At 46.5% G+C, this 14,905-nt stretch overlaps 1 protein-coding gene across 1 annotated transcript; it reads left to right on the top strand.

Moving 5' to 3' along the window:
• The first annotated feature begins 5,646 nt into the window (after positions 1–5,646).
• DHCR24 (24-dehydrocholesterol reductase) lies at positions 5,647–13,421 on the top strand. Its single transcript, XM_064428953.1, has 9 exons — positions 5,647–5,983; positions 6,963–7,118; positions 7,560–7,665; positions 7,874–7,992; positions 8,087–8,350; positions 9,035–9,178; positions 10,131–10,328; positions 11,084–11,262; positions 12,819–13,421. Exons 1-9 carry the CDS (start codon positions 5,726–5,728, stop codon positions 12,970–12,972), a joined length of 1,578 nt encoding a protein of 525 aa, XP_064285023.1. The 5' UTR covers positions 5,647–5,725; the 3' UTR covers positions 12,973–13,421.
• The last annotated feature ends 1,484 nt before the right edge of the window (positions 13,422–14,905 follow it).

Genomic DNA, 14,905 nt, shown 5'->3' with positions numbered 1-14,905 from the left:
AACAATGGTATATTTTTGTCACCCTTAATTATTAACTTATCTGGCTGCAATTTCTTCGTTTATTAAAAGGATATTCTAGGTGACTTTAACAGCTATACAACTCTTACATAACCAACATCTTAAACTCTTTTTTTCCAGTCATCCTTTTCCTTTTTTTTTTGCTTTGCTCACAGCTTTTCTATTTTTCTTTGGCATCAGTAAGTAAACCCAAGGGGCCAGATCCTACAGTTACACTGATGTTTTTGGAGCATGGCCTGGAGTTTTATCACTTTACATCATCTGGGAGTGGGCCCATGAAATTTTTAAAACATTGAAATAAATGAAAGCAGACAGGTGACAGAGTGACAGCACCAGGCAGAGAAAATGGCCACAGCCAAGGCAGTGCAAGCCTTAGCTTTATTTGGAGGAAAAGGACCTGCAGCTACATCTGGAACTGGGAGGCTAAACATACAAGCAGGTTTGCTGGGAGCTGAAAACAGGAGAAAAATTTGGCCTGTACAGAAAAACAACTTGCAGTGTTTCCTCGGGTGACACTGGCAAGCCTTCACCATCACCAAATGATTCTTGCATGTTCCCACAGTGTTTGCCACTCCAAGCAAGAAGAGTCCAGAGGCCAGTGCAGGGAGAGGGTACCCTGGAGTCGCTCCCCACCAGCTCCGGTTCACAACTGCCTTCATGACAAAGCTCACCCTGAGCACCCTGGAAGCCACTGGCACTTGTGTCCATTTTGCCACGAGTCTGGAGTAATGCATTTATTGCCTTTCAGTGGCTGCAGCTGGCTTCTGATCCCCAGCACAGTCGGTGTCCCCAGGATCTCACCGACAGGAGATGGGAGCATCAGTTTCTTCACCCACTTCTCCTCCTCACTCTCAGGGCTGTGAAGCCAACTGATGGCTGCCATGAGCTCACTGTCCCCCCTGCTCACCCAGAGGAGTGTGACCTCCCTCAGCCTGTAGTTTGAGTTCTGGAGCCCCAAGTTCTCCAGTAACCAGCTCTCCACACCCGCTGCTGTGCCACAGCCATTTCGTTTCTGCCACAGAGGACACTGCCCTGGTGACAGGGAGGGCTGAATTCCTTTCCCAGTCTGGCTCGCTGTTTTGACAAGTGATTCTTTTTATAAATCCCAGACAGGGTATCCCTCCAGAGTCAATTGTAAAGCTGGATTTAATGCACATCACAGAGAATACACGAAAGCTCTCGTATGTTCTGCAGCACTGGGGTTTTTTTGGGCCCTGTGAATGTGCTGACCAGCAGCTGACCCTGCCTCCTGATGCAGAGCACAGCCACTGAAGGATAGGACACACTCTGCCATCGTCAGGATTCCCAATTTCACTTCACACCCTGCATCTGCCACCCCCCAAGGTGATGATGGGTCCCACCAGCCACCTACAATAGCTCATCAGCAGAGGAGTGGGGCATGATTGCTATCAGAGCACATGGGATACAGCCCAGGCATCCCTGATTCCTGCAGCACCAGTTATTGCTTCTCTTGGTAGAGCCCTTCCCAGTGTGAACAGGGTGGCTGCAGCCATGAGAGGACAGAGGAAGGCAAGGAAGAAAGAGAAAAGTCACCCCAAGGACTCAGTGTGCTTAGGGATGACCAATCCACACGAAGAGCTTTGCCCACCATGGATGTTAAAGTCTTTCTACATTTGGCCCACCTAAAATAGCATCACCAATCTAGCCTTGCCTAAGCCTTCAGTTGGTGTTTCACTTCCCCTGAGAGCTATCTGGAAGTTTCTAAAGTAACTAAAAATGCATTTTCCCTTTTTGACCGATTTCCCAAGGGCCACCCCAGCTACAGCTGCTGCACCAAACCCTCTGCCCTCCTCCTCTCCAAGCCACCACACACCTCTACTCCCTCCCATGAAACAGCTGTGAAACCTGAGAAATAGGTCCTGGGCAATAGAAATCCCATTGATAAATACCTAAACACAGGGCCACCACGTTCCTCTGCTGGCTTTTCCTTCAGGGTGACTGAACATGCTTTGGATTTCTCAGCAGAGGGAGCTTCTCACAAGCAGTTTGAGCACCACCTCCCTCCAACCCTCAGAAATGCTCTCCCGTTTCAAACAAGCTTTGCACCAAACCCACGTGCAGGAAAACCAAAGGCAGCTGACTCCTAACCCCGAGTAACCATCTGCTGGATTTAAGCAGGCTTGCAGCCTTCCCAAAATTCTTTATTAGTTTTCATAACTATTGCTGTTAAATGCTTATCCTTTGAACATCCTGGTACTGCTCAGCAGCAGCTCTGTGGCAGTCAGTACCAGGGCTCTGAGAGTTTGCAAGAAAAAATGGGCTTTTAATGCTTTTCAATGCCTTCCTTTGGTGCCACTGAAGGCCTCTTGATATTTTTCTTAAGGAGACAGAACTCTTCAGCCTACTTTTGTGTGCAGCTCAAATGCTCTGTATGTTATGACCATGCAATGTGGCCAGCAGGATCGGGGCAGGGATTGTCCCTCTGTGTTTGGTGGTGATGAAGCCACTCCTGGAATCCTGTGTGCATTTTGGGGTCTCTCATGACAAGAATGACATTGAGGGGCTGAGGTGTGTTCAGAGCAGGGCAGCAGGGCTGGGAAAAGGGCTGGAGCACAAGCCTGAGCTTGAGGGAGTGGTGGGGCTCAGCCTGGAGAAAAGGAGGCTCAGAGGGGACCTTCTCAGTCTCTACAACTCCTGAAATGAGGCTGGAGCCAGGTGGAGGTCAGGGTCTTCTCCCAAGGAACAAGGGGCAGAACAAGAGGAAGCAGCCTCAAGTGGTGCCAGGGAGGTTTGGATTGTGTATCAGGAACAATTTCTTCACATAAAGTGTTATCAAACTGGAACAGGCTGCCCGTGGCAGTGCTGGAATTATCATCCCTAGAGAGGTTTCAGAGCTGTGTGGATGTGGCACTGGGGGTGGTGGCCTTGGCAGTGCTGGGGGAACAGCTGGACTTGATGATCTGAGACAGCTTTTCCAGCCTAAACAATTCTATGATTCCATGACTCTGTGTCCCTCCTCCCTGTCTCCCTGGACAAACATCTGCATCTTTTATCCAAAAGCCTTTTCATGGTCACCATCAAGCTGGGTAAGGAGCAGAGTCCAGTGCAGGGCTGGCAGGGCTGTCTGGGATAAGCTGTCCCCAAGAGGAGCTCTGGCACAGTCAATTCCAGCCCCCTGCTCTGCTCCCAGCACAAGTGTGAGTGGGGTGAGCTCCACCAGGGAGCTGATCCAGGCAGGAAAAAAAAAACTGATTGGAAAAGAAAATGTTTAATTCTTCAGTCAGATCAGTTCTCCAACCTGTTTTACTGAGTGACAGCACTTGTACTGCACAGCATGCCCAGAACAGCGTGAGTGGGCGGATGGGATGGCAGGAGAGGGAGGCAGGGAGGAGAGGAAGGGAAAAGGACTGCTTTTTTAAGAAGCACTAACAGCTTAAACACACTTAAAATGTTAATTTAATTGAAGAAACCAAGGATTTTCATCTCACAAAGCTACCAAGAGAACCTTAGCTCTTCCAACCAGATTTGCAGATGATGTCTTCCTAAGCCTACAGGGATTGCTGAATAATGTTTTGCCCAAATAACTAGAATAACTAGAATTGAAAACCAGCAGCACTTCTAATATCTATCTGCCCTTCCTTCATCCCCTTCTCATTCCTGTGTTTTCTATGCCTGGCATCAGTATCTGAACGTGTTTCACTCTTCTGCTTTAAAGGAGTTTCACATCCCAATCTTTGAGCTCACCTACCCCCTTCTCGTTGCCTAGGGCCTTACAAAAACAAGAGCAAAACATGAAAAACATGATAAGCATTTGTAATGGTTCTTCATAAAAACAATTTCAAAATAGTATTTACACTGAAGGCATAAATATCCCCTTATGAATAAATGATGCTGTTATTCAATAAGCCCAGTGCTTGATCACATTCAGATCAGGAATAATTATTTAGGTCCTTCAGAGAGGTTAAAATAACCTCTCTTAGAGCATGGGAACCTCCTTTTGCATGAATAATTCCCGTCAGCAGATGAACTGATAAATAGAAGCAGATAATATCAATCAGCTCAGATGTAAGAAGAGCAAGTGAGCAGACTAGGCACAAGTGCAACAAATATAATTCGGCTATAAATAAATTTAGTCTGGAAATTAGGAGACCCTTTCCAAATATGAGAGCTGTGAAGTCTCAGTCTAGCCCTTCAATAAAAGCAGTGGGACAAACCCCAAAAAAGCAGTGTGCTAAAATTTCCATCCCTGGAATTGTTCCAGGCCACGTTGCGTGGGGGCCTGAGCAAACTGCTCTAAGGGAAGGTGGCTCTGGGGCTGGGACCAGGTGATCTTTGAGGTACATCCAGCCCAAACCTTTCTGTGAATGATTCCATGAAATCCTGGAGTGGGCTTCAAAGCAAAGCCTTCCACGTGTCTGAAGAGGGCTGAAAGGTGTGGCTGTCTGAGCTCTGAACCTTGATCCCTCCCTGTCTGGACCTTCCATCTCCCAGCTATCAAACATCCAAAGGACAAGGCCAGCATTTCTCCTGCAGGCAAAGAGGAGTCACCTGTGTGACTCCTGACACTTGTGTCACATCCCCATGGCTGTGTCCTCATGGAACACCTGGATTCCATGTTCCTCTCTGAACCCAGTGGTGCCATGGCAAAGTCTCTGCCATTCCAGCGTTCCTGACAGCGCTGACACCTCCTGGGGCTGTCATTGGACCTCTGTCACTGTCCTCTCAAGCAGCACATCCCTTGAGGCATTCTAACTTCAAGAAACAAAGCCTCATCTTTCTCACAGACTTTATTTATCTTCTCTCACGTGGTCCCATCACAGATAGGAGTTTTCTGCCAGGGTTTTAGAGAGTAAGCCGTGTTGTGGAGGGAGGTGCCCCCTTCTTTATTCTAGAAATGGAACTGCATGGCGCTTTGGAGACACCTGCACTGCCGGGTTGCCTTCAACACCAGAGGGGTGCACAGGTGAGGGGTGCACAGGTGAGGGGTGCACAGGTGTTCTGCTCCAGACCCCAACCCAAAGGCACCAGGGTGCATCCCTCGCTCAGGGGACATGGTCACACAGCAGTACCAGGGCCTGTCCCCACCCTGACCGGGGAGTCCCCTCTGCCTCAGCCCTTGTCCCAGCCCCGTATCCCCATTCCCAGGACCAGTGCCCAGCCCTGCCCGGCGGTCTGACCCTGTCCCGGTGCCCATTCCCAGCCTTTACCGGGGTCTGACCCTGTCCCGGTGCCCATTCCCGGCCCTGTCTGTCCCGGTCCCGGTCCCCATTCCCAGCCCTGTCTGTGTCTGTCCCTGTCCCTGTCCCCATTCCCAGCCCTGTCTGACCCTGTCCCGGTGCCCATTCCCGGCCCTGTCTGTCCCTGTCCCTGTCCCCATTCCCAGCCCTGAGGGTCTGTCCCTGTCCCGGTCCCCATTCCCAGCCCTGTCTGTCCCTGTCCCTGTCCCCATTCCCGGCCCTGCCCGGCCCGGTCCCATTCCCGGTCCCCCTCAGTCCCCAGGCGCTGACACCCCCGCCGCGGGGGGGGGCCCTGTGGCCGCTGCGATGAGGGGGAGCGCGGGGCCGGCCGCGCGCAGCCAATCGGCGCCCTCAGCGCCTGGTCCGATCTCCGCGGAGCTCCGCGATTGGCCGCCGCCCTCCCCTCGCCTCACGCCTGGGCCAATGGGGGCGGCGGGGCGTGGCCCGGGCGGCGAGCGCGCGAGCGGCGGGCGCGGCATGGCGGGGTCCCATAAGGGCGCGCGGCCGTGATGGAGCGCGAGCGGGCGGTGGGCGTCATGTCGGCGCTGTGGTCGGTGGGCGCGGGGCTGCTGCTCCTGCTGCTCTGGGTGCGGCACCGCGGGCTGGAGGCCGTGCTGGTGCACCACCGCTGGGTCTTCGTCTGCTTCTTCCTCCTGCCGCTCTCCATCCTCTTCGACATCTACTACCAGCTGCGCGCGTGGGCCGTGTGGCGGCTCCACAGCGCGCCGCGGCAGCACGCCCAGCGCGTCCGGCACATCCAGGAGCAGGTGAGGCGCATCCAGGGGCTGTCCCGCCCGGCACGGCTCGGGGACGGCGTGCCCTTGTCCCGCTCTCTGTCATCATCCCCGCCATTCCTTCCCCGGAGCGGGGGAAGCGAAGGGATCACCGCCGGCGGGGCTTGCGGCCTCCCGCAGGAACTCCTGTGGAATTCCCTCCGTGCGGGTGTGCCCGGGTGTGCTGAGAGCCGGGCTCAGGGACACACGTGTGTGCAAGATGGGAAAGCGTCTGTCCGGATCTGGGGCTCAGAAGCGTGTTCTGCCTGCCCTCACGCCCTGTGCTCGGCACCGCCGGCCCCAGGAGCTGCTTCGTGGGCAGATTAAACTTTTCCTCCGCCCAGAAATGCAGATGTGTGCAGTGGTTCTGGTGTTTGTGGTGATTCTGTCACGTCCGCTTCTCAGAGGGGTTGGGGTTGTTGATTGGTTTTTTTTGTTGTTGTTGTTTTTTTTTTTTTTTTACAGCTGTAGTAGCAGCTGAGCTTGGAAGAAAATGCAGTTGTTTGTTCTCTGGGTGTTAACCACTGTGGCTTTGCAGAATTCATATGGCTTGCACATTTTCCTTCCCAACTTTTCGTAGAATCTTAAGAGGCTTTGGGTTGGAAGGGACCTTAGAAATTATCTTATTCCAACCCCACCTGCCATGGGCAAGGGCATCTTCCACTAGACCAGGTTGCTTAAGGTTGATTCCACTAGACCTGGTCATTTGGAGGCGCAAACCACTTTTTGTGTGTTTTGGATTAGAACTAAGATTACAACAGTGATAACACCTCCCTTAGGGGAGGGCTTTTTTAACTCTAGTGTTGTCATCTTTCTGAATCATTCCCCCAGAAGAAAAGCCCAGAGCTACAGGATTTTAGAAACGTGTCCTCTACGTAACTAAACCACTCTGGCCATACTTTACTTAGAAGTCCAGAGATCTGCAGAGAGGCTTCCAAAGCACCCCTGCTGTGACAGCTGTTGGCTCTTGCAGGTCCGGGAATGGAAGAAGGAAGGCAGCAAGAGGTACATGTGCACGGGCCGGCCCGGCTGGCTGACGGTGTCACTCCGTGTTGGCAAGTACAAGAAGACTCACAAGAACATCATGATCAATTTAATGGATGTTCTGGAAGTAGACAGTGAAAGACAGGTAACAAATCCCACCACGAAGCATGCACTGTAATGGATTTTATCCTTTCCTTCATGATACTCGGGGCTGAAGGGATTAGATTGCACAAAGAACAAAATTTTGTAGCAGACCTGTCACATTTCAAGGGTTTGCAATGTGGGCTTGGATCGTTCCATCTGAAAAACCCAGCATATGGAATTGCTTGGCTTTTATGTGCTGAAGTCTAAAAGACCAGATTGATTTATGGGTTTGGGCACTGAGCAACAAGATGTTGAGGCAGAGGAGGAATCACTAAACAGTTCCCACTATTTTTAGTAGCTCTCTTAGGAAAGTGAATCTCTGAGTTCTGATAACAGATGGAGGTATAACCAGTTAGCCATGTTTTGTCATCATTAATGCTGAACTCTTCATTTGCATTTGTTGAGAACTTGGGGGTGGGTTTGTTTTTTTTTTTCTTTTTAGGTTGTTCGTGTGGAGCCCTTGGTGTCCATGGGCCAGCTGACTGCTTACCTGAATCCCATGGGCTGGACCATTCCTGTGGTACCAGAGCTTGATGATCTCACAGTAGGTAAGGATTGCTGGTGACAAGAGACTCACTGATTTTGCTGCACTTTCATTAGGGTTTTTTAATTTCATTGTTTTAAAGGTTCTAGAGATTTATGTTATACGCACTTTTTTTTTAATAGTCTTAGCTTATAAAGTGGAGGTTTGCTCTTATAAATCACCCACATTTTGGACTGTGTTTCATTTGATTTGTTGTCTGCTCTCTTAACAAGGTGGCCTGATCATGGGAACTGGCATTGAGTCTTCATCCCATATCTATGGACTTTTTCAGCACACCTGTGTGGCCTATGAACTTGTTCTTGCTGATGGAAGCCTTGTGAGATGTTCACCAGTAAGACAAAATGTTACTTTGCTATCATTTACAATGTCATTGACAGTTATTGGTGTGGATATATGATTTAGTATGACATACATACTTTTTGCAGACTGAAAACTCAGACCTATTTTATGCAGTGCCTTGGTCTTGTGGTACTCTGGGTTTCCTGGTTGCAGCAGAAATAAAAATGGTTCCTGCCAAGAAATATGTCAAAATACATTACGAGCCAGTAAGAGGACTGCAGAAGATTTGTGAGAAGTTCACTGAAGAGTCTAAGAAAAAGGAGAATAGTTTTGTGGAAGGACTTATGTATTCCTTGGATGAAGCAGTCATCATGACAGGAGTCTTGACTGATGAAGCTGAGCAAAGCAAGGTAACTAAAGGGAAGTTGCTGACAATGAAAAAATACTCCCCAAGTCTAACTGAAGCTAGGATAAAACCATTATAGAATTGGACATAATAACATAGGATTAAAATTTGGATCAGTCCGTCAGAATATTTTAATTCCTACTATGACAGAATCTGTTCTCTGAATCTCTGTTATTGGTGAGAAATTACCCAGTGATTTAATTGTTCTTCTGAGGAGGAAGAGAAGGATCTTTTCTCATAGACTGAGCAATGCTGCTTTGCACTGCAGTTATTCAGAACAGCTTTCTTCCTAGCAAGCTTTTAATGCTGGTAATATTAATAAAAACACATCAGCGGCATGCACAGGAGGGTCATGCTAAGTGTTCATGCGACCTTCCACCTGGATGTTTCCTCTGTGCCATGTGAGATTTTGGATTAATGGTGGGTTTGGAGATTGGCATTTTAGGAATTCAGTTCTGTCACATTCATGGGTTCTTAAATAGCTTGTCAGTGGGAAGCCTTACTTAAACCTTAATGGCAAGAAAGGAAAGAAGAAGCCTTGCAAGTGGGGTGAAGGCTCCCTAGGTGCCTTGTGACAGTCTTACCCAGAGGGTATGACACAGATTCCTCCCAGGAAAGGAATTTGGGGACATACTCTGTTGTCTAGCAAGGTGTAATTGTTACCCAGTGAATTCATGGTTTCTTGCAGATAAACAGAATTGGCAACTACTACAAGCCATGGTTCTTTAAGCATGTGGAGAAGTATTTGAAAGCTGACAGGACTGGAGTGGAATACATTCCTTCTAGACATTACTACCACAGACATACTCGCAGTATCTTCTGGGAGCTCCAAGTAAGACCAGTTCTAAAATTCAAATATATCTGCAGGAGGGTACTCTGCCCTTTCCCAGTGTAGGTACAATGTACCTTCTTCCCCTTGGCAGCAGCTTCTGTCTTTAATGGCAGAAAAAAATGGCAAAGTTTGTGGCAAATTTACAAGTCCTGCATTTGGGTGCAGCAAATCCAAGGACACTTCTTGACATATAAGGTGTTGTATCAGAAACTCCTAATTTTTTGATTTAGTGCTTTTCTGAATTTAGACCTTAAGTATATATGTTACTTACATAACTAAGTATTAAATTTCAGCAGTAAATTTTTGTGTCTACTGAGTGATTTCCAAATTCAGGTGGTGGAAAAAAACATGAATGTGAAATTCTGGCTAAAAAACTGCCCCACCTAAAGTAATTAGATAATCAGGTCATTACTCAGAATTTTATAAATGTGTTTATTGTCATGTGTACTTACGCAAAACTTGATTTGACATTCTGAAATATTCCTGTTACTACATTTTGAATCTCTGGAGTGAGGTACCAGCTCCTTTCAGCTCCTGCAGAAGGTAAACAGCAGTTGGCTGTGCGTGTGGTAATTAAAATTTTACAGCTTTAAAATGCTGTTGAGAAATTTGGTTATTCTTGCAAAACTTCTGTAAAGTTAGCTGCTTTTGCACTCCTCCCTTGGCTGTTGCAAGATAATAGCCTGTTGCTCTCTTTATTTTCTGACATTATTTGGGGCTGGGTATGTTGTGATTCATACAGCTGAAAACCAGAGGAGGCTTGGGGCAAAGCTCTGTAGCCAAGTGCAGTCCAGGCCCCCTAATTTGCTAATTTGTGTTTTAATACTTCAGCAAAGTATCATCCATTAAATTTATTGAAAATCTGGCTTAATATTGCCCTGAAGGCTCTGAAGTGTTCTTTTGGTCCGCTCACACATTCTTCAGTCAGACTCTTCTTCTTTCCTCTTGGAAGGATATCATTCCTTTTGGCAATAACCCCGTGTTCCGTTACCTGTTTGGCTGGATGGTGCCCCCAAAAATCTCTCTGCTGAAGCTCACCCAAGGAGAAGCCATCAGGAAGCTGTATGAGCAACACCACGTTGTGCAGGACATGCTGGTGCCAATGAAGAGCCTTGAAAAATCAATCCAGACCTTCCACGTTGACCTTAATGTAAGAACTCATCTCCTTAGAAGCCAGCAAATCTTGGGTTCTTTGTGATAAGGACTGTGACTGTTGATGTTAGACATAATATTCTGCTTGTGCAAAAGGTCATTATTGTGTCCTGGGGAGTGCTGTGCTTTGTGAGTCCATGATGCAAGGCTGCAGCAGAAATAAACACAGATCTATGAAAAAGAGAAGCATTAAATAAAAGATTCAAGCTTTGGCAGAAGCTGACACTTCTAAAAGATTTTATCACTTACTGAAATTTGAACTGATCTTCACCTAAAATGATTGGTGGTCTCACCAAGCACCAACTGTGGAGCTTCATTTCCCTTTCTTGCTTTTATTTCTGAATTTATTTTTGTTAGTGTAGAATTTCAATTTTGATAATTTCAGTTTTGGACTGACCTGGAAAAGAAAACACTTCCTTCTCTCTTTGCTTAGAATGTTTATTCAGTTGTTGCTTTGAGATCAGGGGGTGGTTTATTAATGGGTGTTTTTGGGTTTTTTTCCCTTTTAAATTCATATGTTTAAGGGGAGGAGATACTATTCTAAGAGGACATTTTCAATCTATTTGTGTTATGATCATTAGAAAGTGCAGCTAAAAACAACACCAGGACAGCTGAGAAGGAAGACTGAAAGCAAAGTTTCAGACCAAGACTGGGAGAAAGTTCTCTCAACTCTTTATTTTGCCACGTGTTAAAGAGCTTAAAGGATGATTGCGTTAAAAAATAAGAGATAAAGTTTTTTTTCTGCCCCTGCAGGTGTACCCTATTTGGTTATGTCCTTTCATATTGCCCAACAATCCTGGTATGGTCCATCCCAAAGGAAATGAAGCTGAGCTCTACGTGGATATAGGAGCTTATGGAGAGCCCAAAAGCAAACAGTTTGAAGCCAGAGCTTCAATGAGGCAAATGGAAAAGTTTGTAAGAAGTGTGCACGGGTAAGGACCCCACTCCTCAGAACAGTGATAATGTCATATAATTCACACTCTGTGGTTTAATCACAGTTATTTATCCCACAGAACTTTAATATTTAATACTGCATTAATTTAATAACCACAGTAATTGAAAACTAATTTAAATTGCTAATTTTGGTGAGCTTTAAGTATGATTTCACTTTATGATTTGATTGTGAAACCAACCAAACAAAAAGACACACTGGCTGAAGTCACTGCAGTGTAGTTGGGAGCTGGGTGACTTCAGATCACCTTTCAGCTCCAGGCTGCTCTGGGAGTAGAGTCTGCTGCTACAAAATACACCCTTGGAATACATCATTGAGGAATCCCAAAAGTTTGGACAGCTTCCCTGGCTGCCCTTGGGACTGTTCTCCCTGCAGTCCTTGCAGCATCGTGGAGCCGCTCTGCCCCGTCCTTGCGCCGGGATGTCCTTGCCCAGGGGGCCAGCCTTGGCTGTCCCTGCAGTCAGTCCCTGTGTGCTGGTGGCATTCTTTCCTCCCTCAAAACTTGTGCTCCAGAGCTTCCTTTTCCCTGCCTGGGTTCTGATTACCCAGGACCACAGTGGGCGTGAGGCATGTGTCCACCATCTGCCACGGACTCGAGCCAGCCTGATTTGCTGGAGCGGTGTCAGTGGAGAAGCAGCCACGGGCTGGTTTCTCAGGAACAAAAAGCAACTACATGGTATTTTTACACCACCAGTCTAATTTATCCCCATTTCTGTTTTGACCTACTTCTCAGTCTAACAGTGATCATGTCCCATGTGGCTGAGCAATAATGGCAAGGCTGCTTCGAGATGATTTGGGGACTGCAAATGACTTTGAGCTGCAAGAAGTGATTTGCCAGAGAACAAAGCAACCCAAAGTTAATTTTAAGCTTTTTTTTTTTTTCATTAACTTGAAATTAAGATTTTAATTTAAAGCTCTTTACTGACAAAGTTTGGTCTGTTTTTCACCTGTCACTGGGAAATGAACAATGGATAAATGCTTGATCTTCCAGTTTCATAATCACACAAAACAATTGTGTGATTGTTAGGTTGTGTTTTGCTGCTGTGCTCTGATGGTAGCTGCAGCTCAGAGAGCACACTGTGGGAGTGAGGAAGAGTCCACAGCTGAAGAAGGATTTAATTTGTAAATGGACCTTTGTTACACCATGCTTTGCTCACACTATGAATTTATCTTCTTGGCCTGGTCTCATTTTGCCTTCCTAGTGATATTCTTCATGTCCAGAGAAATGAAAAAGTCAAAGGATGTATTGTTACATCTGTCTTGAATAGATATTGTAATGCAGGCAAATATGAGATTCTATGGTTGTACCTACATGGATCCTAAGGAAAAAAATTACTAAATCCACAAAATATAGTTGGCTGAATGTCCCAGCATAATCCACATGAGCTATTGTATTTGTTTGTTTTTTAAAAAGCATTGTTGATGATTTTGTTTAAAGTATTTGCTATTCATAGCTCGCACTGAATTTTTTTTTAACATTCTGTATCAAATCTTGTGGCTCAGTTAACACTGAATCTCTCTTTCCCTTCTCTGCAGTTTCCAGATGCTGTATGCAGATTGTTACATGACCCGTGAGGAGTTCTGGGATATGTTTGATGGCTCATTGTACCACAAGCTGAGGGAGGAGATGAATTGCAAGGATGCCTTTCCAGAAGTGTATGACAAAATCTGCAAAGCTGCAAGGCACTGAGCCTGGCTGAGCTCACCAAGCAATCAGGGAAAGAGGAATTTACCTATAGCTAGTCAGTATATCCTTTAAAAAAAAGCTTTATTGCTCTCCAAATAAGCTCATTCTTATTGATGTTTAAAGGTATGAATTCCTGCTTTACACATTTATGTTTAGTATTTCTTCATATGTTTTAAAACCAGTTTTCCAAACTCAGAGTGATTGTTTTTAAGAAATCTGAAGTGCTAGCCTTTGTATCTAATGTAGTGACATAGGTGAGTTCACCTATTTCCAAGCAGAAGAAAAATAATGGGAATGGATGAAGACACTGGAGTTACACCAGTTATATTTAACATGACTTCTGAAAACGGGAGGGAGGGCTCAGAAATAGGTGCCAAAGCTGAACACATTGTTAATTAATCATGTTGTTAAAAACATTTGCCTCCAGTCAGTGTCCTGGAGCAGCTCTGCAGTGGCTCGTCCCCACTCCATCCTCCTGCAGCTGTGTGATGGTGGTGCTGGGCTGCTCACCTTGTCCTGCAGGGCAGCTGAGCTCCCCAGGCCTGGCTTCTGCTGGAAAACTGAGCACTGAGGTGTGAAGAAGATGCTTTTTACTTGTGCCTATCAGATTTGTACTGATTTTGATTATGAAGTGTGAATGGATGTAGGTTTTTAGGTGTTTTGTAGTTGGCCAACAGTGCATTGTTTTTTTTTTTGCCCCAAAGTATCAATGTTCTGGCTTTGTAGACCACTGAAAACAAATTGCTGCTATTTCATATAGCCAAATTTTAATTTCTTTGTGGGTCAGTTTGTTTGGGTTTCTTTTGGGTTTGTGTTTTTTTGGGGTTGTTTGGTTGTGGCTTAATTTTAGTGCCTTATAAGTACTCAGTTGGAGGAAGATATGGCTTATCTCAGATTGTTCTGTCCTGGCCTGTGGGAGAAGGAAGTCAAGGCTGCATTTATGGGAGGTTTGTTAGAGCAAGTGGCTGTGGATAAGAGCTCTTGATGTGAATCTTGATACACGCAGGCTTTGGTTCTGACTTGAGTGACATTTTTGCTTTTCATTTTAGCTGGGTTAGGTTGATAGGCTTTGTAAAAGGACTGTTTCAGTCACCTGGAGAGGGAATAACAGCAAGTACTGTTAGTTCCCTCTTCTGCTGCTCGCAGGTGAAAATGGCACAGTCATGGACTTGATGCAGTTGAGCGTAGAAGTGTGGAGATGTTTTGGCCCTGTAGCCAGAATCAGGGTTCCAACCAAGCCTGTGTCTTGTCCAAGCAGTACTGAAAATTGTAACTTGAAACCTTACTAAGCCTGAGGGAAAAGAGTCATTTTCTTGAGGCTTGTGTAGGAGGTAACACGGAGAACTTCTCAACCAGTTACCAATGGGAGGTGTAATTTTATTATGTGTGCTAAACCAATGATTTTATTTATTGATAGATGGATGTTTAAGGTCCAGATGAAACCAATGATAAAGCAGTAGCAGGAATAAGCTTGGGCTGTAACTCAGTGATGCAAGTAAGGTACCCCCTCAAGTCCTGCACAGGGGCAGCATTCCATGGGGAGACACGGCCAGTGCAGAGTGTCCTCAGTGCTGCCCGGGCCCTGGAGCTGTGTCAGTGATCCAGGAGTGCCTGCCACACCTCCTGGCTGCACCAGGGGTACACAGGAAGGCAAGTGTTGATTCTCAGGGTGTGACCTGCCTTCCTGCCCCCACGAGGGATTGTCCCTGGGGTGAAGCTACCATCAGCCCAGTGCTTGCATAGTCTGCACAGAGCAAGAATGGTTTGGTTAGCTTTGAAAGGGCAGTGTTAAAACAGCTAGAGGATATGCAAATACTTCTACTTAGGCTGTGTTTCACTTATGTACTGATGATCTTTAGGTATGCACTGTGTTTGTTTTTTCACTCCTTAATTTATTGGCAAACTCTATCAGTCACACACATGCACACACACACAC

Source organism: Passer domesticus, chromosome 7 (assembly GCF_036417665.1).
Source record: "Passer domesticus isolate bPasDom1 chromosome 7, bPasDom1.hap1, whole genome shotgun sequence".
Taxonomy (NCBI): Eukaryota; Metazoa; Chordata; class Aves; order Passeriformes; family Passeridae; genus Passer; species Passer domesticus.
This window is presented reverse-complemented; position numbering and strand designations above follow the sequence as displayed.